The 19,235-nt window shown below is 52.8% G+C and overlaps 7 protein-coding genes across 7 annotated transcripts; 2 read left to right on the top strand and 5 right to left on the bottom strand.

The window, feature by feature from the left end:
* Nucleotides 1-951: 951 nt before the first annotated feature.
* On the bottom strand, nt 952-2,552 carry BCR38DRAFT_486843 (FAD binding domain protein; the record flags this gene model as incomplete). The annotated part of the gene is made up of 4 exons (XM_040864078.1): nt 952-1,644; nt 1,704-1,822; nt 1,886-2,009; nt 2,088-2,552. The coding sequence occupies 4 exons, from the start codon at nt 2,550-2,552 to the stop codon at nt 952-954; spliced, it is 1,401 nt and encodes a 466-aa protein (XP_040714415.1).
* Nucleotides 2,553-3,942: 1,390 nt separating this feature from the next.
* Nucleotides 3,943-5,996, top strand: BCR38DRAFT_243189 (major facilitator superfamily domain-containing protein). The gene is made up of 4 exons (XM_040854410.1): nt 3,943-4,640; nt 4,693-5,184; nt 5,232-5,373; nt 5,420-5,996. The coding sequence occupies exons 1-4, from the start codon at nt 4,249-4,251 to the stop codon at nt 5,831-5,833; spliced, it is 1,440 nt and encodes a 479-aa protein (XP_040714414.1). The 5' UTR covers nt 3,943-4,248; the 3' UTR covers nt 5,834-5,996.
* A 10-nt stretch (nt 5,997-6,006) lies between these two features.
* On the bottom strand, nt 6,007-7,452 carry BCR38DRAFT_439116 (uncharacterized protein). Its single transcript, XM_040860612.1, has one exon. The coding sequence runs from the start codon at nt 7,410-7,412 to the stop codon at nt 6,279-6,281; it is 1,134 nt and encodes a 377-aa protein (XP_040714413.1). The 5' UTR covers nt 7,413-7,452; the 3' UTR covers nt 6,007-6,278.
* A 2,236-nt stretch (nt 7,453-9,688) lies between these two features.
* BCR38DRAFT_347188 (acyltransferase 3) lies at nt 9,689-11,125 on the top strand (the record flags this gene model as incomplete). The annotated part of the gene is made up of 2 exons (XM_040856319.1): nt 9,689-10,249; nt 10,379-11,125. The coding sequence occupies 2 exons, from the start codon at nt 9,689-9,691 to the stop codon at nt 11,123-11,125; spliced, it is 1,308 nt and encodes a 435-aa protein (XP_040714412.1).
* A 554-nt stretch (nt 11,126-11,679) lies between these two features.
* On the bottom strand, nt 11,680-13,150 carry BCR38DRAFT_439113 (D-isomer specific 2-hydroxyacid dehydrogenase). The gene has a single exon (XM_040860611.1). It carries the CDS (start codon nt 13,122-13,124, stop codon nt 11,826-11,828), a length of 1,299 nt encoding a protein of 432 aa, XP_040714411.1. The 5' UTR covers nt 13,125-13,150; the 3' UTR covers nt 11,680-11,825.
* Nucleotides 13,151-14,123: 973 nt separating this feature from the next.
* On the bottom strand, nt 14,124-15,981 carry BCR38DRAFT_439110 (Glyoxalase/Bleomycin resistance protein/Dihydroxybiphenyl dioxygenase). The gene is made up of 5 exons (XM_040860610.1): nt 15,830-15,981; nt 15,710-15,779; nt 15,620-15,648; nt 14,811-15,542; nt 14,124-14,748 (listed from the first exon to the last, which is right to left on the bottom strand). Exons 1-5 carry the CDS (start codon nt 15,897-15,899, stop codon nt 14,573-14,575), a joined length of 1,077 nt encoding a protein of 358 aa, XP_040714410.1. The 5' UTR covers nt 15,900-15,981; the 3' UTR covers nt 14,124-14,572.
* Nucleotides 15,982-16,499: 518 nt separating this feature from the next.
* On the bottom strand, nt 16,500-18,936 carry BCR38DRAFT_243087 (Sodium/calcium exchanger protein-domain-containing protein). The gene is made up of 7 exons (XM_040854409.1): nt 18,240-18,936; nt 17,952-18,163; nt 17,663-17,896; nt 17,161-17,607; nt 16,992-17,103; nt 16,850-16,935; nt 16,500-16,795 (listed from the first exon to the last, which is right to left on the bottom strand). The coding sequence occupies exons 1-7, from the start codon at nt 18,460-18,462 to the stop codon at nt 16,721-16,723; spliced, it is 1,389 nt and encodes a 462-aa protein (XP_040714409.1). The 5' UTR covers nt 18,463-18,936; the 3' UTR covers nt 16,500-16,720.
* Nucleotides 18,937-19,235: the final 299 nt, after the last annotated feature.

Below are 19,235 nucleotides of genomic sequence, written 5' to 3'. Positions count from 1 at the left end.
GGAGCAGAGGCCGACTATAATTGCCGAACACGCGTGTGCGGAATGCTGCACGCGTCCAGAGCGGTTGCCAATGTGATGAAAACAGGTCCGCCAACCCCTCCAAATCACACCTATGTCGCCTATTTCGCGATGACTTCGTTCCTCATTCTACTACAACGCCGATATTTAAGGACATTAAGGTATAAATAAGTAAAGACTTTATTGTCTAGTAAGACGGCGACCCAGGTTACACTACTACATATACACATAACAAGTCGTGGATATAGACTTTGTGGGAAGTTGGGGCCTCAGGTGTGGAGGGATACGAGGCAGGCAGGCACACGTTGCAGGATTTGGAGATTGGTCCTTCACGCACCTTCCTAGTACTTGGATTCCGACAGACTTTTATTATACACTAACCCGTTAGTAATAGATGGCTTGTACTCAAGGTGACCAAATTACCACCTGAGATACTGCAGTGCCCTGTTGCGGCTTGGATTCCCCACCTGCACCTCCCCTCTTCACCTTCGTATGTAGCCGGAATGCCGGTACCAGTGCTATCCAACTACAAGTATGAAAACAATCAAAATCGGAAATGTTTGGCTTGCAGATTTCATCTATCAATTATGTGACCTTTAGGTGGCGTTGTGGCTAAACCAATCGACAACCGCTCTGCGCATCTGTGGTAGGGCATGAATGGAATGTTTCACAGCCGGCGATAAATGTTCGCAGAAACGCGGCACTCGGTTATCCCTGGAGAGATGTGTCAGCAGAGGTTTTCTACTGGGTAGCACCTTCCATGCCGTGTTCTAGAAGCATGTCACCTTGCGAGCTGCAGGAACTGTCATCTGTCACACTAGGCTAGTGGTCTAAAAATCCGATACCGCAATTCATCGCAGCGACGTCGCACAGCTGCATCCACGAGAAGCAAGCAACGCCGAACATGCATTGTTCTTCTCTTTGCTCTAGGCCCTACCACTCAAACTCATTCCGCAGCCCGGCAACACCGCTCTTGTCGTCCACATCCAAGTACCCACAAATTCTGCCCTCGGGATCCCACTTCCTCCTGACCTCCATCAACTTCTTCCCGCTCTCCTCGCTCCAGAACTTCGTCCGCCGATGCTGGAAATCGGCATCCCCCAAATAGCTCCCGATGGCGTGCCTCTCAACATCCCTCAGCACGTCATATACCCAGCCCGTGCACCTGGCGTCATCGGCCGGGTCCTTCCACACGGTGTACAGCGCAAAGTAGTGATCAGAATGCATCGACAGCGCCATATCCGGGAGCGGTCTCCTCGACGTCGGGTTCATGGCGAAATATAGCGCGAACGACTTCTTCGTCGGCAGCGTCGTGAAGGCGGCCTCGAGCACCGCGGGCACGTCGGCATCGTTAGCCACAAAGGCGTTTTCGCTGCAGTATCGGTGGCCCTGCGGGTTAGCTGCCGCTTGCTGCGTGTACTCCTTGTCGAGGCTGGTGGGGTCGCAGAACAGCTCCACCACGGCATGGGAGGGTCGGCTGTCGTGGATGGACTTGAGGGAGATTTCGGCGTCGGCGCGGCTGGGCTTCCACGTGGTAAAGCCGGCGGTGATCTGGATCTCGTCTGAGCCTGGTGCGTATCGGGACACGCACACGATTTCCGTGTCCGGGTCTGCGGTGGGGCAAAGCTGTTGTGCCGCCTGTCAGACTGCAGTGTGCAAGTATGCAAGGGGCAGTGGAGACTTACATCTACAACCCATTGTAGCACCTTGCGATATTCCGAAATGGGGTAGACGTATATGCAGTTAAACATGCTGGTCAACGGCCGTGTCATGAGGTGGAACCTCGTCGCGACAGCCGCAAATCCTAGAATCGAGTCAGTAACCGAGCAGGGCGAACGTTGTTCAACTCCCCCTTTTCCATGCGTACCTGGGCCAGATCCTCTCGCCGCCCAAAAGAGGTCCGAATTCTCCGCCTTGCTGCAATGCAACTCTCTGGCATCCGCAGTCACAACGTCGATCCCAACAATGGATTCACAAGCCCAGCCCCAGTTCTATGCACCAAGATCAGCTCAGCTCAGCTCAGCTCAGTATCGCGTTTCGTAGCCAGCCGTCAAAGGGACCAAGCAGACCTTGCAATTCCACCCCATACCCCCCTGCAGCAAGAACCCGCCCAGCCCAACATCTGGACAATGACCCCCCGCGAACAACCTCCCCTTCTCCGCGAGGAAAGCGTTCAGCTTCCGCCCGATAACACTCGGTGAACACGATACGATCTGGGTCTCCTCATCGTAACCGATGCCCTGTAGATCCCCGAGGTCAATCAGCACCGCGCCGTCGCGCACGCTCCACCCGGCCCAGCTGTGGCCGCCGCTACGGACGGAGACGCGGCAGTTCTCACGCCCTGCCAATTCCACAGCCGCTTTGACGTGTGCTGCGTTGGAGGCCTGGACCACTGCGTATGGTCGGCGCTCCGTGTCCCGCTTCCCGTTGAAGACGCGGCCCCAGACTGCTTCATAGAACTTTGCGGGGTTTGACCTATCTCTGTAGATGATGGGGAGGTCAACCTCAATTACACCGTTTGTTGTCTCTGCCATGTTTGCTTTGAAGATCTTCCTCGAAGCTGAAAGAGAGGAAGCTGGGAAGAGATGGGCGGTTTTACTTGATCAACGAGCAAAAGCCTCCAGTGCGTTGAAGTTTGCAATCCGGTTTTCCTAATCGATCTGGCCAGTTGGTAAAGCAAGAGGCCAAAGGAACGATATTATAGAAGATGAACTAGATAACAGATATTCTTCAGGATTCTTCCGTAATAAATATTCCTGACGACTTCGAGTTGAGTGGTCTCGTCTACTTATCAGCCCTCCTCGCATCTCGAAACACTTCGTGTTGTACATACGGGACGTACGTAGGCTCGGCTACGCCTCGCAGTGAAACCCCACTCCCACCTTTCCGGCTCCGCATCCCGGAGTGGAGGTACGTTGGCGCAGCGTTGCCGGGCGAGTCGAGCTTAGGGGTCCCCCACTTGCCATTGCGTGCGTACTATGCCAGTAGAAAATACTACTCGCAGGCCGAGTGAGCCAGTGTCGGTGTCTAGTCATGGAGCCCGGCAACGCATAAATGATGCAGGATATTGGGTAGTGATGCTGACCCGTGTGGATACATGGAGCGAAAGTGGGTATGGTAACTATGTGGTCTATGTCGGGCTTGTCTCACATATCTGTTCCACCAACCACCAATGTATAATACTTGGGAGTTATGAGTCGAAACAAGTACTCAAATACAGCTTAATGGATCCTTCCCCGCCAGTCACGTCTTATCGACATTAAACTGTTAGTTTTTACGCTTCTCTTCCAATTCCCAGCACCTTCAGGGGCCTGATAAGATACGGCACCTTGGGTCTGTCTCTACCACTGAACACCCCATACTGACTTCACAGTTGTATCTTCATGTCTCATAATCCATCATTTGGCCTCCTAATTCTCTGAACCTACCCTCCGTCTAGTCATACAGAAATTCAGTCTTCTTCTTCTTCTTCGTCCGGCATCTCTGTGAGATCCTAAAGCAAAGCGTTGGATCGTTGCAATAATCCAGGGTTGCGCAACTGCGTCATGTTAATGCCGGTATTTCATAACCCAACTTCGTATCGCTTAGGAAACGTAATTGTGGTTTAGAGTATTCCGAGGCCGCTCAAGGCTCTGCCATACATATGGCTAAAAGTCAGTTGGGGGAGCTGTATGATGAAACATTGGCAATCGAAGCGGGATCGACGGCAAGACAGTCCCCGGGAAGAGGTGCATGGTTGGCATGATGCTGTGTGGAAACATGGTGGTGTCACAATGGCTGAGTGCCAGGTGCGTGCCTTGCTTGTAAGCCAATCCTCTCGCTGATCTTTCTCGTTTTAGGCCTAGCAGAATATACTAACCGCCGACATCGACATCCCGCTGTTAGCTTGATTCCAGCTCTTCAGTTGTTGAGCGAGGCTTCCAACACGGTGTGTCGCTGTTCACTCGTTTTCAAGAGAGCATATGCCGGAGATTGTACCAGCTTTGAAGCGTTTTACTTGGACGTAAAGTTAGAACATAGTTACTATCACCAACCTCGAAAGCTGCATTGGGTGTTTTGGTCACATTTGGCCGTAAAAAAATTATCGTCGTAGGGTCGAGGCGTAGTGTCAATGATCAGCAGTGGACGGCAGCCTAAACCGACAACTTCGTCGCATAACGGAGACACTCAACATGGTAGAATATCCTCGTCCGAAGATCTCGAGATAATAGACTAAGTTGTCTCTTCGAAATGGATACTGGACAACAGCAGAGCAGCTTGTGCAGGCGAGTACTGGAGGAGCTCGGTTTGGTCTCAGTCTACAACTCCTCCACCGACGTCAAGCTCCTCTGCATGCAGCGCTTCGTCCGATTGTTCGCATATGGCGCTTCCACTCTCATCCTGGTGTCCTATTTGGAAGCACTCGGCAACACGAAGACACGAATTGGGCTATTCATGACCTTGACGTTGGCCGGGGACGTCTGCATCAGTTTCTTCCTCACACTCTTCGCCGATGCGATCGGTCGGAAAGCCATACTCGCGCTTGGTGCTGTGTTGATGGCAGCGAGTGGCATCATTTTCGTCGTCTCTGGGAACTATTGGGTGTTGCTCATCGCAGCAATTTGCGGCGTCATCAGTCCGAGGTCAGCCTGGGTCTTCGCAGGAAGTTGAAACCTGCTGACACATGGCACACAGCGGGAATGAGATCGGCCCTTTCAGAGCTATTGAAGAGAGCATTGTTGCACAGTTGACAGCCCCTGAGAACCGAAGCGACATCTATGCTTGGTACAATCTCTTGGGACCGGCGGGTACAGCATTCGGCATGATCACTGGAGGATGGGTGCTTGACTACTTGATCGAAAGACTCAGATGGGACTATGTCAGCTCATACAGGGTCCTCTACATGGTGTATGCTGCCATTGGAGTTATCAAGCTAATGCTCACGTTGCTACTTAGTCATTTCGTCGAGTCGGGGAAGAAACAAGAACAAACTCGACTTAGGAATGGGAACCCAGAAACTGCGCCCCTGCTAAACGACGAAACCACGCCCGGCACCCCCACAGGTTCACCGCACAAGAAAGGGTTGCGGGCTCTTCTCCCAGAAATTAGCAAAGAGAGCGTCTCGGTGGTTTTCAATTTGTCTTTGCTCTTCGCGTTGGATGCTTTCGCTTCAGGTCTTGTTCCTCTGTATGTCGTCTCCCAGATCCTTGACCGCGTTGGGCTAACTCCTGCAGGTCCTGGATGACTTTCTTCTTCAAGACCCAATACGGCCTTGAAGAAGGTAAACTCGGAACTGTCTTCTTCATCACCAGTCTCGTTGCTGCGGCATCCATGCTTGTAGCATCGGCCTTGGCCAAACGAATTGGAAATATCCAGGTGCGGGCTCCCTGTATCGATGGTTGACCTCCCTAATGCTCGACAGACTATGGTGTTTACGCATTTGCCTTCCTCTATGTTCCTGGCACTCATCCCACTCCGGCATCAAGTGCAGTGGTCCTTGGTGTTTCTCATTCTCCGGGCGTGCACACACTCCATGGATACAGCACCTCGATCCGCGTTCTTGGCTACCATCGTACTGCCAGAAGAGCGGACAGCCGTCATGGGAACTATAAATGTAGTCAAGACGACCGCTCAAAGCCTTGGACCCGTTATCACCGGGGTCCTGGCTGACAAAGATCACCTCTGGGTGTCATTTGTTTGCGCGGGCATTCTGAAGGCTTGCTACGACCTCGGACTCTTGGCCGTGTTCAAGAACAAGGAGAGGGAGAGAGAACTTGCCGAACAGAGAAGGATTGAAGAGGAGCACGAGCACGAGCACGAGCACCGTTGCGCATGACGCACTGAGCTCTCATTTCGTTACATCGCGAAGCTGGTATTCCTGACAGAGAGGCAAAAGTGCACGTAGGAAATCAAGACAAATGATACAAATACTGTCGGATCTATACAGGGTTGGTAGACTATGGTAGACCACCATGCAAGCCTTTCGCTCTCATTCTGACCTGCAATCAGCGAACAGAGCCGACGTAATATGTAAACGCTGGGTAAGGCATTGGCTTGGCTACGTGGACAGTATGTGGAGCGCAATTGGCGCAGGCTTGACAACACGGTATTTCGCCATTTTACGTCGTGCGTTGACCGATCAATGGTATCAATGGTATTGGTCAAGAAGATGCAAAAACTAAATACAAGAAAGGTTTAGTCGTAGGTAAGTTCGTCATGCCTGCCGCCTGGTTCATCCCAGGCCCCAATGAATTTCCATTTCCATCTTCACATTCCACGTCTCACACATCTTCCCTCTCCCACCTCCCCCTCTGAGGCCACAACCTCTCAAAAACCCTGCTCATGACCTCCTTCACCTTGCTGACCTGCTCCTCACTCTCGGTCATGACGTCATCATTCAAACACCACTGGCCGTAGACCTTGCCGCGCTCAATGGTGCGCTCGAGCAGCTCTATCTCGGCCTGCTCGGCGTCCTTGACCATGACGAACTTCATGGCGTCGGTGTCGACGACGGTATGTTGGTATTTCTTCAGCGCCTTGATAATGACCTCGCGATCGTGGGTCTTGGATTTGGGCGGGAGCAGTGGTTCCAATCCGCTCGGTGTGGACGCGAGCAGGAATTTGATGAGGCAGTCGCCGCAGGAGGGGTGCTGCGAGGATACGCGCGAGAAGACATTGGAAGCGGCGAAGTCCGGGTTGGAGGTAGTGCTGTCGGAGCGCGCTGAGGCGAAGGAGTCGCCGAAGCACTTGTCCACGTCGAAGTCGTGGCACTTGATGTTGCGAATGGTCTCGGGGCCGTCAAGTGATGTCCAGAGCACGTTCATGTTCACCTTGGGCGGCTGAAGTCCAGCTTTACGCAAGACCTCGGGCAGGCGGTAGTACATGCGCGCCCGGCTAGAGTCTTGCTTCGCGGGCGCCGAGGCATCGTGGCTCGTGAGACGCCGCCAGCCAGGCTCGATGGCGTTGAGTATATGGCGGCGCTCGGTCCAGTCGAGGTAGCCGTCGGCGTTGGCGTCGGAGCGCGACATGAAGAAAGACCATAGCAGAGCCTCACGGAACCTCTCAATGCTGTAGTGGTATGCGACGTACCAGGGGTATATCTGGAAGTGCGACTCACCCCGGAACCGCTCGCACGCGCCCGTCGTCGATGGCTGCGGGAACGACGCCATAGCTTCTTGCATGACGGCTCGCGATACCGAGTGCGCCACGTGGGCCTGCACATGGCGGGAGCGCAGACCGAAGCGGTGGTTCAGCAGATACGACGTGTAATAAACAAACGGTTTTTCGCCAAAGGTGGGCCAGCGGCCCGAGCCCCCCAGCGTCTTGACATTGTACGAGTCCGACTTGAAGCCCATCATGGGTCCAAACAAGGGAGAAAAAAAGTCGGAAGGCGCGTGTTCCATGCCAAGGAACATGTCGTCCGACAAGGCCACGAGCTGATCCGTCGTAGAGGGCGTCATGTATATCTGCGACTCGATAGCGAGCGAGTTGAAGGTCGGCAGACACTGTCGGTCCTGCTCGCGGAAGAAGGACTCCTGGCTCAGCACCTCCACGTGCTCATTGGTCTTGTCGTCGTCCTTGAGCCACGCAGGCCGCTGCGGCCGCATGTTCTTGTAGTCACCGTACGAGCTGCCGCCAACCGAGTTCACGAGAATCTGGATTTTGTTGATGAACCCCTGCGCGAAGGCGTCGAGGCTGCGCAGCGAGTAACGAAGCTCGTCCCAGTCCCGGTACCGGTTGATGCTGTGTTCCGCGATCCACCGGCCGTCGGGCCGGTTCAGGGGTGATTTCACCTCGTATTCGTGGCGGATGTCCTTGAAGGACTCTTCGGACCCGTTGACCCAGTTGTAGACGAAGTCGATTTTGGGCTCGGCCAGGGGTCCTTCCCGCGTTGCGTCGAAATTTGCCGAGGAAAACCATTCGTCCTCCCACCCGTGAAGCTTGACGTCTAGCACCGCTTCCTCAAAGGGTATCCTGAGCACGTCGGGCACGTTGTTGTACAGTGGGGCCTCTTCTCTGGATTCCGCTTCCTGTTGCTCTTCATCTAGCTGGTTGTTCAGCGACACGACGGCCGCACCGCCTCCAATCCATTGCGACGCCTTGCCGTCCAGGGCTGATGTTCTCATCAACTGGAAGTTGGTGTAAGTGGAATAAGTAGCACCCGTAGCTGGGTCTACCTCGTGCCATTTCCGGTCGATGATGAGCCATGCCACCGACAGGAAGCAAAACAAGTAGATGGCCTTCCGCACGGGGCGGGAGATGACGGTTCTCTGTTCCATGTAATAGGGCGGTTTTAGTGGTCCTTTGATTGGGAGGCGGGACCGTTCGGGGCGGAACATGGTCAGAAAATAAAGCGCCACTGAGTCGAGGTCGTTATAAGACGTTCTGAGGAGATGGTGGAATATGTGTTTGACTACCGAGCGGGAAATGCTTTTATCTGTGCCATGTGACAGGTCGAGGAACTTGGAGCAGAAGGTCGTGTGTTCATATACCAAATCGGGTTGGTTTAGTGAAACAACTAGGAGTTAGCATCGAGTGATGGCGGAACAAATGGGAAAGTTCACGACACAACAGAAAGTCTAGACTTGAGAAGATCATTGGAATGGGATTTTCTTTGGAAATATCGTGGACATGCACAGACATTTTGCATTTGACACCTGAGGAACTGCGGGGAGATAGTCAACGTACTCGGGACAATCCAGTGGAAGTTAGTGGGGGCTGACTTATTCCTCGACTACGGTCGACCAGGAACTAATTTGGCAGACAAGATAGACACATGACCAATTTCCACTCTCGAACTTTGTCGATAACGGAGGACAGCCAATGTTGTAAGTCGGCACTGGCCTGACATACAGCAGAGATTAGGGTCGTGTGAGTCTTATCCAGATATGATGCGGATCGCCCTTGGCACTGCCAAAGGACGAATTGACATCAGGGATATACAGGGGACGACGATTCTATTGGACAGGGTGGGGAATATGATAGGACAAGGCCACGTTGGCAATTAACGGCATTGTTAAATTAACACGCAGATGACCAGAGCTATAAAACTTCTTGAGTCGTTAGGGTCCCGAACAGGTGGAGCTGGACCGGTTGTTGGGTCATAATGACTGACGGTGTGGAGTTAGATACTATAATCTCATATTGGGCTCTTCCCCTGGACGATGCTCAATTGCCTGTTTGGGAATTGACATGGCAATCTTGATGTTATCCAGGATCTGTATCCTGGCGGCACAGGGTGGACTGAGGCGGTAGATATGTGTGATGTGGGACAGACAATTTGGTACGGATGACAAAACTTCAGCGTCGAAAAAGCCAGACTTAAAGTCTTTTGGGATTATGCCGCATCGTTACGTTCTTCACTGTACATCCTTTGTGGCTACCGAGAATCCGTGTCCCGAGATACGGCCAGATCTCGATTGTATTCTCGTGGGACGTTGAACAACTCTCGGGCCGTGGGCTTCAACCGTCGACCACCACCACCACCACCACACGTCACGCCCCAGGTTTCACACACACTTCGTTGCCTATGTACCCGGCCAATTCCTCAGCTCGCCGCGGGGACACAGAGACTCTCCCGCCTCATGCAACCTCGCACAAGCTGTCAGACATGGGTCACAGCACGAGCGACTTGACTGGCTTCATCCGCGCCGGATCGCTCCGAAAAGCAAGCCGACAATGTCTCGCCTTTATGCGACCCAGTTTCCTCCGGAGCTCCAGGCGAGCGGCGGCGGACAAGCTCCCATCTGACAAGAAACCGTCATCCCTAAGCTTGGACATCAAGTCTACACCGGCGAAGAAGTACTCGACCGAGTACCTCGACGGCGTCCGCGGCGTCGCCTCCCTCATCGTCTTCATCCTGCACTGGAGTCACATCGAGTACCCCGTCGTCAACTCCGGATGGGGGTACAAGGACCAGCGGTCTTTCTGGCTGCTGCCCTTCGTGCGACTGATCTACTCAGGCGCCGCCATGGTGTCGGTGTTTTTCGTCGTGAGCGGCTTCGTGCTCTCGCATCGGTTTATTCAGCGGATGCACTGCCACGAGTATGAAACACTGTACGCGGGTTTGACGTCGATTACGTTTCGGCGTGCGATTAGACTGTTCTTGCCGGCTTTTGTGTCGAGTTTGTTGGCGTTTGTGGCGGCTTGTACCGGAATTATCAGTATACCGAACAGGGTCAATGGGGCGAGGTTTGAGCATGGGTTGTCGGCGTATGTCGAGTTTTTGGACATGGAGTCGAATCCGTGGGATGTGCGTTTTTTTCCCCAAGTTCCTTTCTGATCTGTCTGTCTCCAGGGCGAAACATGGTGTAACTGAGGGCCTCGCTTACCAGTCCATCACTTGCGCACTCCAAGATGACAAACTGCTAACAAAATACAGTGGACCGCCCAGCCCTTCGGCTTCTACAACCCCCAACTTTGGTCTATAGCCGTTGAGTTCCGCGGTTCTATGGTCGTCTTCCTCCTGCTCGCCGGGCTGGCACGAACCCGGACCCCGGTTCGCCTAGCCGTCGAATCTCTCATCGTAGTTCATTCTTTCGCCCACAAACGCTGGGACGTCGCCCTCTTCATCGCTGGAATGATCATTGCTGAACTCGAGGTAATCACCCAAAAGCCCAAGAACCCGCCTAGGCGGAAACTGGTCAACGCCCTGCTCGTACTTACCTTGATATTGGGGGTGTTTCTTTCGGGATACCCGCGGGATCATAACACCAAAACGCCGGGTTACATGTGGAGCAAGTACGTCTGGCCTTACACGGCGTACCGAAGGCGCTTTTGGTTGGCGGTTAGTTCCATTTTGATCGTGGGGCCCATGGCTTTCTTGCCGTCTGTGCAGAACGTCTTTCTTACTCGGCCGGCGAAGTACCTGGGGAAGATCAGTTTCGCTCTGTATCTTGTCCATGGACTGGGCAATAAAACGATTGGGAAGTGGTTGATCCACCTGTGCTGGAACACCATTGGCAACGAGGAGTTCTGGCCGTTCACGATCAGTTTTGTTGTCGCCACTGCGTTGTATTTTCCGATCGTTATATGCGTGTCTGATATGTTTTGGAGGGGAGTGGATGTTCCGTCGACTAAGTTTGCTAGGTGGGTTGAGACGAAGTGTGCTTCTGGGGGTAAGAGTTAGTACTTTGAAATGCTGTCTTATAGTTTGAAGAATAATTACGCTACAGATCCAGGTCCATCCAGCTCTCATTTATGCTATTATGGTCGTAACGTGCAACCCACGTCTACCATGTTCTATTTCAACGCCCTCATAACGGGGTTGATTTTCCAGCTGAATCGTGGCTTACAATATCTTTACATCGGCTTCCTTGGCCGCTGCAAATGATCGGGAAGACCATGTATGCATCATATACTATGATAGTCACGCGTGTCAGGAAGGTAACTCCCTGCCAGTTTGGGTGAAGCATTCTCCATCCTCCGCTAACAATGCTTAATCACAGTTGCATGGTGTACCCTTCAAATCTGGTGTTCATCTTCTATTTTCGAGTATGTGCAATGTAAGTGAAATGAGAAAGACGGTTAGAAGAGAAGCAGAAAGTCTAAGCAGTTTTCTAAACCCAATAAAAGGTGCACACGATAGGTGTAGTTCACCCATTACAATGAGAGCATGTCCTAGAAGTCCAAACTCACTAGCAGGCACCATAAAACAATTTGCATTCCACGGACCGTCAAACCCGTAATTGTGGCCGTTCCAATATCCATATATCTAAAGCTACTATTTCTAGCCATGTATATTTTCCCAATTCCAGACCCTGCAGTTGAGGCAGGAATCCTCTTGATCCCGATCCTAATCCCGAGTCAAGCCCCTGAGGAATTCCACCTCACAACACAACCAAACTCACATCCAGAATCCCCTCGGCCGTCTTCAACTCTTCAATAACGTTCTTATCCACCTCCCTGTCAACCCCAAGAATCATCAACGCCTCTTTCTCGGCCCTACTCCCATGTCCTTCCTTGCCTTCCGCGCCCGCAGCCGCACTATCCGCCTCCATCCCATCCTCTTTTTCCTTCCCATTCCCATTTCCCAGATCGAGACTCGCAACCTGCATGAACGTGATATTAATCCCATGCCGTCCCAGCACCATACCCACCCCACCAATCTTGCCCGGCTCATCATAATTATGCAGAATCAACAAAGTCCCCTGAGGCGTGAAACTAGCCGTGAACCGATCCAACTTGGAGATGTAAAACGTCTTACCGGATACATACCCCTCGATGACCTGTTCCTTCTTCCCTTTCCCCTTTCCCTCTCCCTCTCCATCACACGACCTCAAAGTAACCAGCGAAGCATACGTCAACCCGACCACCTCCGTCGTGTGCACCTCGTTAATCACAATACCCTTCTCGCGCGCAATCAACGCCGCATTGACAATATTCACATCCCTACCCCCGGAATCTGAAATGGCCGACACGAGCCCCTTGACCAGGGCCGCGAACAGGGGACGCGTATTACTAACCAAGGCCAGATCTCCCTGATATACCAACTCAAATCTACTGCCCCCGATCCCGCCGCTTCCCTTTGTCCCGGGGGCGGCGTAGTGCTGCGTGTACAGCCCGCCCATCTTCTCTACCAGTTTGACGAACGGCTGCAACTTCCTATACTCCTCGGGCAGGATAAGCGGCGCGTTGACAGCCGCGGTCGGTAGCCCGCCCTTGAGGATTAGTGCCATCTGGCTACAAACGTCTAGACTGACGTTCTCCTGCGCTTCAACCGTACTGGCGCCCAAATGGGGCGTTGCAAGCACTTTCTCGTGCGCCGCCAGCCTGGCTGCCACGCTGCCCTCCTCAGGCGGCTCCTTGGTGAAAACATCCAGCCCAGCCCCGGCAATCCACCCCTCATCCAGGGCCTTCAGCAGCGCGGCTTCGTTGTACACACCCCCACGGGCTACATTCAACACCCTCGCCGACTTCTTCATCTTCCTAAGCTCCTCTTCACCAAGCAAATCCAACGTGCTAGCCAACAACGGCGTATGAATGGTTAAAAAATCCACCACAGGCAACAACTCCCCCAGCCCAGCCACGAGCTTCACCCCGGCCTGCCTGGCCAATTCCGGCGACGCGTAGGGGTCGACCGCCACGACCTGCATCCCCAACCCGACACACATCCTCGCGACCTTCATCCCGACCTTGCCCAGCCCAATAATCCCCAGGGTCTTCCGCCCCACCTCGACACCGACAAGCTTCCCCCGTTCCCACCTCCCCTCCTTAAACGTCCTATCCGCCCGCCCAATATTCCTCGCCGTGGCCAACAACAACGCGACCGTGTGTTCAGCCGCGGCGACGATATTGCCCGAGGGCGAATTAACGACGATGATGCCCTGGGCGGTGGCGGCGTCAACGTCGATGTTGTCTACGCCTACGCCGGCGCGGGCTACGACGCGGAGGCGGATGCCCGCTTGCAGGACAGCGGCCGTTACTTTGGTTTCTGAGCGCACGATTAGGCCGTGATAGGCAGGGATCAAGGAAATGAGGTCCCGTGGGGAGAGGCCGGGGCGCGAGTCGACTTCGAAATCGGTGGTTAGGAGCGCGAGGCCGTCTGGGGAGACTTTTTCGGGGACGAGGATCCGCGGTTTAGTGGAGAAAGGGGAGGCCGAGGGGGCCGGTTGGCTGTCAACTGCTCCAGGGGCCATTTTGATGAGCAGTTCTGGTGTAATTGTGTAGAGAAACGTGAGGGATGGAGTGAGATGCAGGTATGAAAAGATAAAGAGGCTTGCCCAGACTTGAGATTCTAGGAGACAGACAGATAGGTCTTAAGAAAGGAACAAAGGAACAAAGAAACAAAGAGTCAGTGCGGCATGGGACAGATGACGCTAGAGGGAGGAGAAAGCAACAAAACATGCTCCGGATTCGCACCGGGCAACGCACATCTAAATAATGTGCAACCCGCGCCGACATGCATCTCAGAACGAGAATCGAGCATGCCCAAGGGAGCCAACTGACCTCGATTCCTGCCAATTCAGCCAGCGAATAACGCAAGCACAGACACCGACAGCTCCAACACGCGAGAGAGACCTCCATCATCTTCAATGGTAGGTGGGTGGGCATTTGACGAAGCTCTACGTTAGGTATACATGGGACGGTGTGGACCGAGATCGCCCACGCCGTCGGACGAGACGAACCCCAGGCCTCAGTAATTGGGTTGTCTAATCAAGATGTGCCCGTTCATCCAATGGCAGGTCCAGCTCGGGAAAATCAAGTGCGAATTGTCAACTGGAACTAGAGGATAGACAGTAAGGAATTCCCCAGGATCCCCGCAGTTTGACATCAGTTGAAGTAGGGCGTGGCAACCCCTCCCCCACGTTCCACTAATGCACGTTCAAGTCCCCCGCAAACCAGGGTTGGCGGACCCCCATGCGATATTAGCGATCTGTCAGCTGGTCCAAGTGTGACAAGTCGGATTTGGTACGTTGACGGATCTTATCCCGGGAGGTTTGTCAGCCGTTCTCTGCTGTTCACTTGTCGTCGTAGATGGCATTGTGTGTTGTCTCATCTCATGTCTCATTGCTGTAAACATCGCCCAGAGGGCTGGTGCTCTCAACCAGGCCACATACTATACGTCTCCGTTAGATTAAAAGTTCTCCTTATCTGCAAACCGCTCGTTCTGAACGACCTCGACCCAATATCCGTCGGGGTCGAGCAAGAAGGCAACGTTCTTCATACGCCCGTCCGTAAGCCGCTTCTTCCAATTGGCATTCAGCCCCTCAAACCGCTCGCATGCCGCGTCGATATTGTCAACCGAAATGCCTGTTAAAACGTCAGCTTCTCCTGTCGCTTCATATTCCCAGAATACGCTGGAGACAACTCACAGATGTGACCAAACCCCTGTGGTTGCGAGTTGCCATCGTGATACTTGAAGTTCTCGTCCTTCTCAGTGCCATAATTCCACGTCAACTCTAGCAGCCCCTCGTAATCAGCCGTGAAACCACTCTCCGGAACTCCCTTTGTGCCAGGGTAGCCCAAGAAATACAAGTTGAAACCAGCAGCGCTCTGTTTCACCGTACGGAAGAGCTCCATTCCCAGCGTCTCCGTGTAGAACTTGATCGACTTTTCCGCATCCTTGACTCTGATCATCGTGTGGTTCATGCGGTACGTCTTGGGGTCTGTAGCACTTGCTTCCGTCGGCTCATTCGGGTCATCCGCGCCCTTGGTACTTATCTTCAAGCTCACAATCTCAACCCAGTACCCATCCGGATCGAGCGCAAACGCAATATGGCGCATCCGCCCGTCCGTCAGCTTCTTCTGGAACTTGTACCCCTCCTGCTCGATGCGGTTGCACGCCGCCGCGATGTTGTCCACGGCGATGCAGAGGTGACCAAACCCGCGGTGCGGCTCCTTGTTGCCATTGTTGACGGTGAAGTTGGCATCGTCCTCGGTGCCGTAGTTATGCGTCAGCTCAATGACGCCCTCGCGGTCGAAGGTTGAGTTGCCGTGCGACAGGGCCTTCGGGCTGTCGTACGCGAGGAAGTAGAGATCGAATTTGGCTTCGGGGAATTGCAAGCGCTTGATCAGGGTCATTCCGAGGAACTCATAGAACTTGACTGTGATGGCATCCCATTGGTCAGCATGGAGCCAAGCATACACACCAGGGGCACCTTGAGGAACAGTCTGCACTGACCTGAAGCCTTGGGGTCCTTCACTCGCAGCCTATCATGTCAGTGTTAGTACACATATCCACAGGGACGTATATAACCCCAAAAATACCCACATGGAGTGATTGAACTTATAATTCTTGGTATCTGTCGTTATTGCCATGGTTGCGAAGCCTCGATTGGCACCTATTCCTTTGTTAGCTAAGCACGGTCTCCCATTCAATCAAATTTCTTACCGATGATGCGTGGGGCTTTGGATAGTAGATTTGCTTGATGCTGGATTCTTTGAAATGCTCGAGTTGACATCAAGAAAATACTGTCAGCGGGCCTGGCGGGCGAGACGGTGGGTTTATGCGATGTCGGAGTCGTTGGGACTGATGAATGACGTCTGGGAGATGGAAACTTGTATTGACTTGATACCCGAGATAGGCTATTGATTGCCCAGCTTTCGAGGCTACCCCACCAAATTTGCCAGAGATTGCTAATCCTCGCTGCGGGGATATCGCTCAAATTTGTCTATATGCAATATCTTTGGATAGCAACCACCGGTGCTGGTTCGCAGCGCTATCCCATTCTTTTGCTTTTGTATCAAATGACGTCTCCATCCTGGATCATCATTCTACTGGCCAAATCAAGAATACGTGACTTCCCGGGTTCGCATGTGGCATGTACTGGCTGGTATTAGCTGTCATTCTCGAATCAACCCCTATGTTCGCATTTCTGCAGTAGCAACTCCATGCGGATATCGAGGGGCAATTTAATTTGTCCTATGCAGAGCTTCCTTTAGTAAGCGCGCGCCATCGAACTTCGATATCACCATTTGTTGACCCTTACATATTGATATCCACCTGTATTCCCCCGGATTTATACCTACGTTTCCCTCAAACCTGACGATATTGTACAGTAATGAAACACTGCGGTGATGACGACCGCCTCCGATTTAACTCCATAAATCAAGCATACCAAGCCTCCGTATGAATCTTTTGCCCAATACAATTTTTCTGGCCTGTGAAGCGACTTTGGCGTCAAAATAGTTTGCGCGCTAGAAGTTTCCGCCTTGACAATTCTGACTCATGCAAACACGATGGCAAGCGGTAGAACGTTAATTTCCGACACGAGTGTGACTTTTAATTGCTCTTGCCGAAGGATTCACTGGGGGTGACGAAAAAGGCCACAGCAATGATAATGTAGAGTGACATCAACTAGCGCAAACGTTAGCGGCAGTATGTTAAGAATTGGTGGCATTTTCAACTTACCATTGCGCCTTCCAGGTAGTTTGATTTGCCGTCTTGTACGGTGTAGGTGACTACCAGAACCGATAGGGCAAAAGCCACAGTCTCGACTGCGTAAAGTAGTCAGTTAACGTGGCGAGCCAGAGGTTTAAAATTGAAAACCTACAAGTCTCGAACTTCAGTGTCATGGGCAAGTCTATCACCCAGCCGAGCACAACCAAGAAAGGGGTGACGAAGAGAGCGATCTGGATGCTTGAGCCAATAGCGACTCCCATAGCCTAGAAAAAGAACAGTTAGTCAAATCGCCACGTAGTACCAGAGATAAAGTCGCTCACCAGATCCATCTTGTTCTTGATCGCCACGACCACGGCGGTAACGTGCTCTGCAGCGTTGCCCACGATGGGAATCAAAATTAGACCGACAAAGTTGCGACTGATGTGGGCTCGTTCCACAAGAGCATCAATACTATTGACCAGGTAGTCGGCGCACACCGAGACCATGACGGTCACCACAATCAACACAACGGCGGCAGACCAAGGGCTCATGTGTTCCGCTACCTCGGACTCGCGAGACTCCGGCTCAACGCCGTTCACTTGCGATTCGTCCGCTTCTTCCGCTTCTTGTGAATCTGCGCTGAACAGGTTGTGATGCGTCCTCAGCTGGAACCAAAGGTAGAGAACGTAGATGAGGAGTAAAATGATTGCCGTTCCTCGAGAAAGGTTGATGATCGTCCTCTCCCTGACGGCCTCGTCGCCTTCAGTGGAATTCAGGACCATGGACAACTAAGATTAGTTAGCATCTTACATGCACCCCAGCTTTTGATCGGGGCGTGCTCACAGCTCCAGGAATGATCATGGAAGCAGCGGCAAGTGTCATCAGGGAGCACGTGGTCTGAGCCGTTATGGAGGCAAAAGTTTGTTCCATCCCGACACCATTCTGATCTCGCATGTTGGCAATGCCCCCGAACAAAAAGCACATGCCCATAACAAGCAGCAAGTTCGACAAGATAGAACCAATCATGGATGATTTGACGACGTCATACTCTTCGGCCATCAAGGCAATAATGCTGACCTGGATAACACATTAGTGTCAGGGACGACAGCGACTAAAGCGAGTGTCCACTTACGATCAACTCAACCGCATTTCCAAAAGTCGCGTTCAGCAAGCCACCCAAAGCGTCGCCGAGGTTCACCGAGATCTCTTCCGTCGCAAAGGAAAGCACTGCCGCCAGAGGGATGATAGCAAGGAAGTTGAGGATGAAGACAGTGACGGGATCCCACTTCGTGACACCAGCGACAATGCCGATAGGCACGAAGACCAAGAGAATGTTGACATAACCTAGGCATGGTCAATTGTCAAATTCTATAAGGGCTCTCTCTCTGTTCGCGCAATTTTGGTGGACGGTTCGACTTACTGCTCAACAAGGTGGTCTTGGTGGTATGCCAAACGTGCGCCGGCCACTTGACCCACGGCTTCTGGCTGCCCAATCCAGGCGTTTCCTGCGTATCGAGGAAGAACTTGTATGTCGGACTGTGTTCATGGTTATGGCCATTGCCGTTATCCGAAGTACTAACTAGCGGGGTTCTCTCATTTGCATCTCCATTTCGACCGCCATGGGTGTGGTGCTTCGTGGGCATCGTGGCGCGGCGAACTGCCTCTCTGAACTCGAGGAATGCTATATCGCGCGCTTGATTAGCTACAAGTGCGCATTGGTCTTCGGCTCGGTGTGGGATGATATCGGGTGCTGAACACCATACTCCGAAGAATACAGTCTTGCAAAGATGACAAGAAGAGGAAACAAAAAGCAGTCTACTGCGCTCGTGACGAATTGGGCGAATGAGCAAGTAGAGGGAGAAGGTAGTAAAACGGCTAGGCTAATGGACTCACGGAGTGTCATGGTCGATCGCCAATGTAAGGTAAGCCTTGTCAAGCGAGTGAGGATGTGGCTGGAACGTCTTGGGATGTTACTCCAAGAATGCTGCGAATCAGATGACCACGAGTCAATGAAGTCGATGTACGAGGTACCTGGCTGCTGGGCTAACAAAAAGTAAGAAAGGGCGGGACGCTGCAAGCGGTGTGTGTGTGGGTAGCTCGCGGTCTGCAGAAAGGCGCAGAAACCGGACGGAAAAAACGTGACGAGCGCAGATGGGATGTGTGTGTCTTTGGAGTGTTCGGGAGAATGTACGTCAAGGCGCACACTCCTGATCTCCGGGCCTTGTTTGTGGTTTCTCGATTGCCGTCAGTTGTGCCCCACCAATCGAGCTCCGATGAAACATGAGCGTGAACCTCTTGATTAGGAACTCGGGAGCAAGGGGTGCTTAGATAGAGCCTGCTGCAACGGGTCTGTTTGCTTGTTTGAAATTAATTCGAAAGTGAGCAATGTCAGGTTTTTGTGGTGTGGAAGATTGAG

Source organism: Pseudomassariella vexata, assembly GCF_002105095.1.
Source record: "Pseudomassariella vexata strain CBS 129021 chromosome Unknown BCR38scaffold_9, whole genome shotgun sequence".
Classification (NCBI taxonomy): Eukaryota; Fungi; Ascomycota; class Sordariomycetes; order Amphisphaeriales; family Pseudomassariaceae; genus Pseudomassariella; species Pseudomassariella vexata.
Note: the sequence above shows the minus strand (reverse complement) of the source record. Positions and strands in the feature narration are given on the sequence as shown.

Bases quoted from the DNA above. Each gene is read 5' to 3' on its own strand.
- BCR38DRAFT_439116 (XM_040860612.1), bottom strand. From the start codon at position 7,412: ATGTTCCTTGGCATGGAACACGCGCCTTCCGACTTTTTTTCTCCCTTG.
- BCR38DRAFT_243189 (XM_040854410.1), top strand. From the start codon at position 4,249: ATGGATACTGGACAACAGCAGAGCAGCTTGTGCAGGCGAGTACTGGAG. The intron at 4,641-4,692 runs GTCAGCCTGGGT...CATGGCACACAG, and splicing joins TGCGGCGTCATCAGTCCGAG to CGGGAATGAGATCGGCCCTT. The intron at 5,374-5,419 runs GTGCGGGCTCCC...AATGCTCGACAG, and splicing joins AACGAATTGGAAATATCCAG to ACTATGGTGTTTACGCATTT.
- BCR38DRAFT_439110 (XM_040860610.1), bottom strand. From the start codon at position 15,899: ATGTCAACTCGAGCATTTCAAAGAATCCAGCATCAAGCAAATCTACTA. The intron at 15,543-15,619 runs GTCAGTGCAGAC...ATGCCATCACAG, and splicing joins GAAGGACCCCAAGGCTTCAG to TCAAGTTCTATGAGTTCCTC. The intron at 14,749-14,810 runs GTGAGTTGTCTC...ACGTTTTAACAG, and splicing joins ACAGGGGTTTGGTCACATCT to GCATTTCGGTTGACAATATC.
- BCR38DRAFT_243087 (XM_040854409.1), bottom strand. From the start codon at position 18,462: ATGCCCACGAAGCACCACACCCATGGCGGTCGAAATGGAGATGCAAAT. The intron at 17,897-17,951 runs GTAAGTGGACAC...TGTGTTATCCAG, and splicing joins GAAATGCGGTTGAGTTGATC to GTCAGCATTATTGCCTTGAT. The intron at 17,608-17,662 runs GTGAGCACGCCC...AACTAATCTTAG, and splicing joins CCATGATCATTCCTGGAGCT to TTGTCCATGGTCCTGAATTC.
- BCR38DRAFT_439113 (XM_040860611.1), bottom strand. From the start codon at position 13,124: ATGAAGGTCGCGAGGATGTGTGTCGGGTTGGGGATGCAGGTCGTGGCG.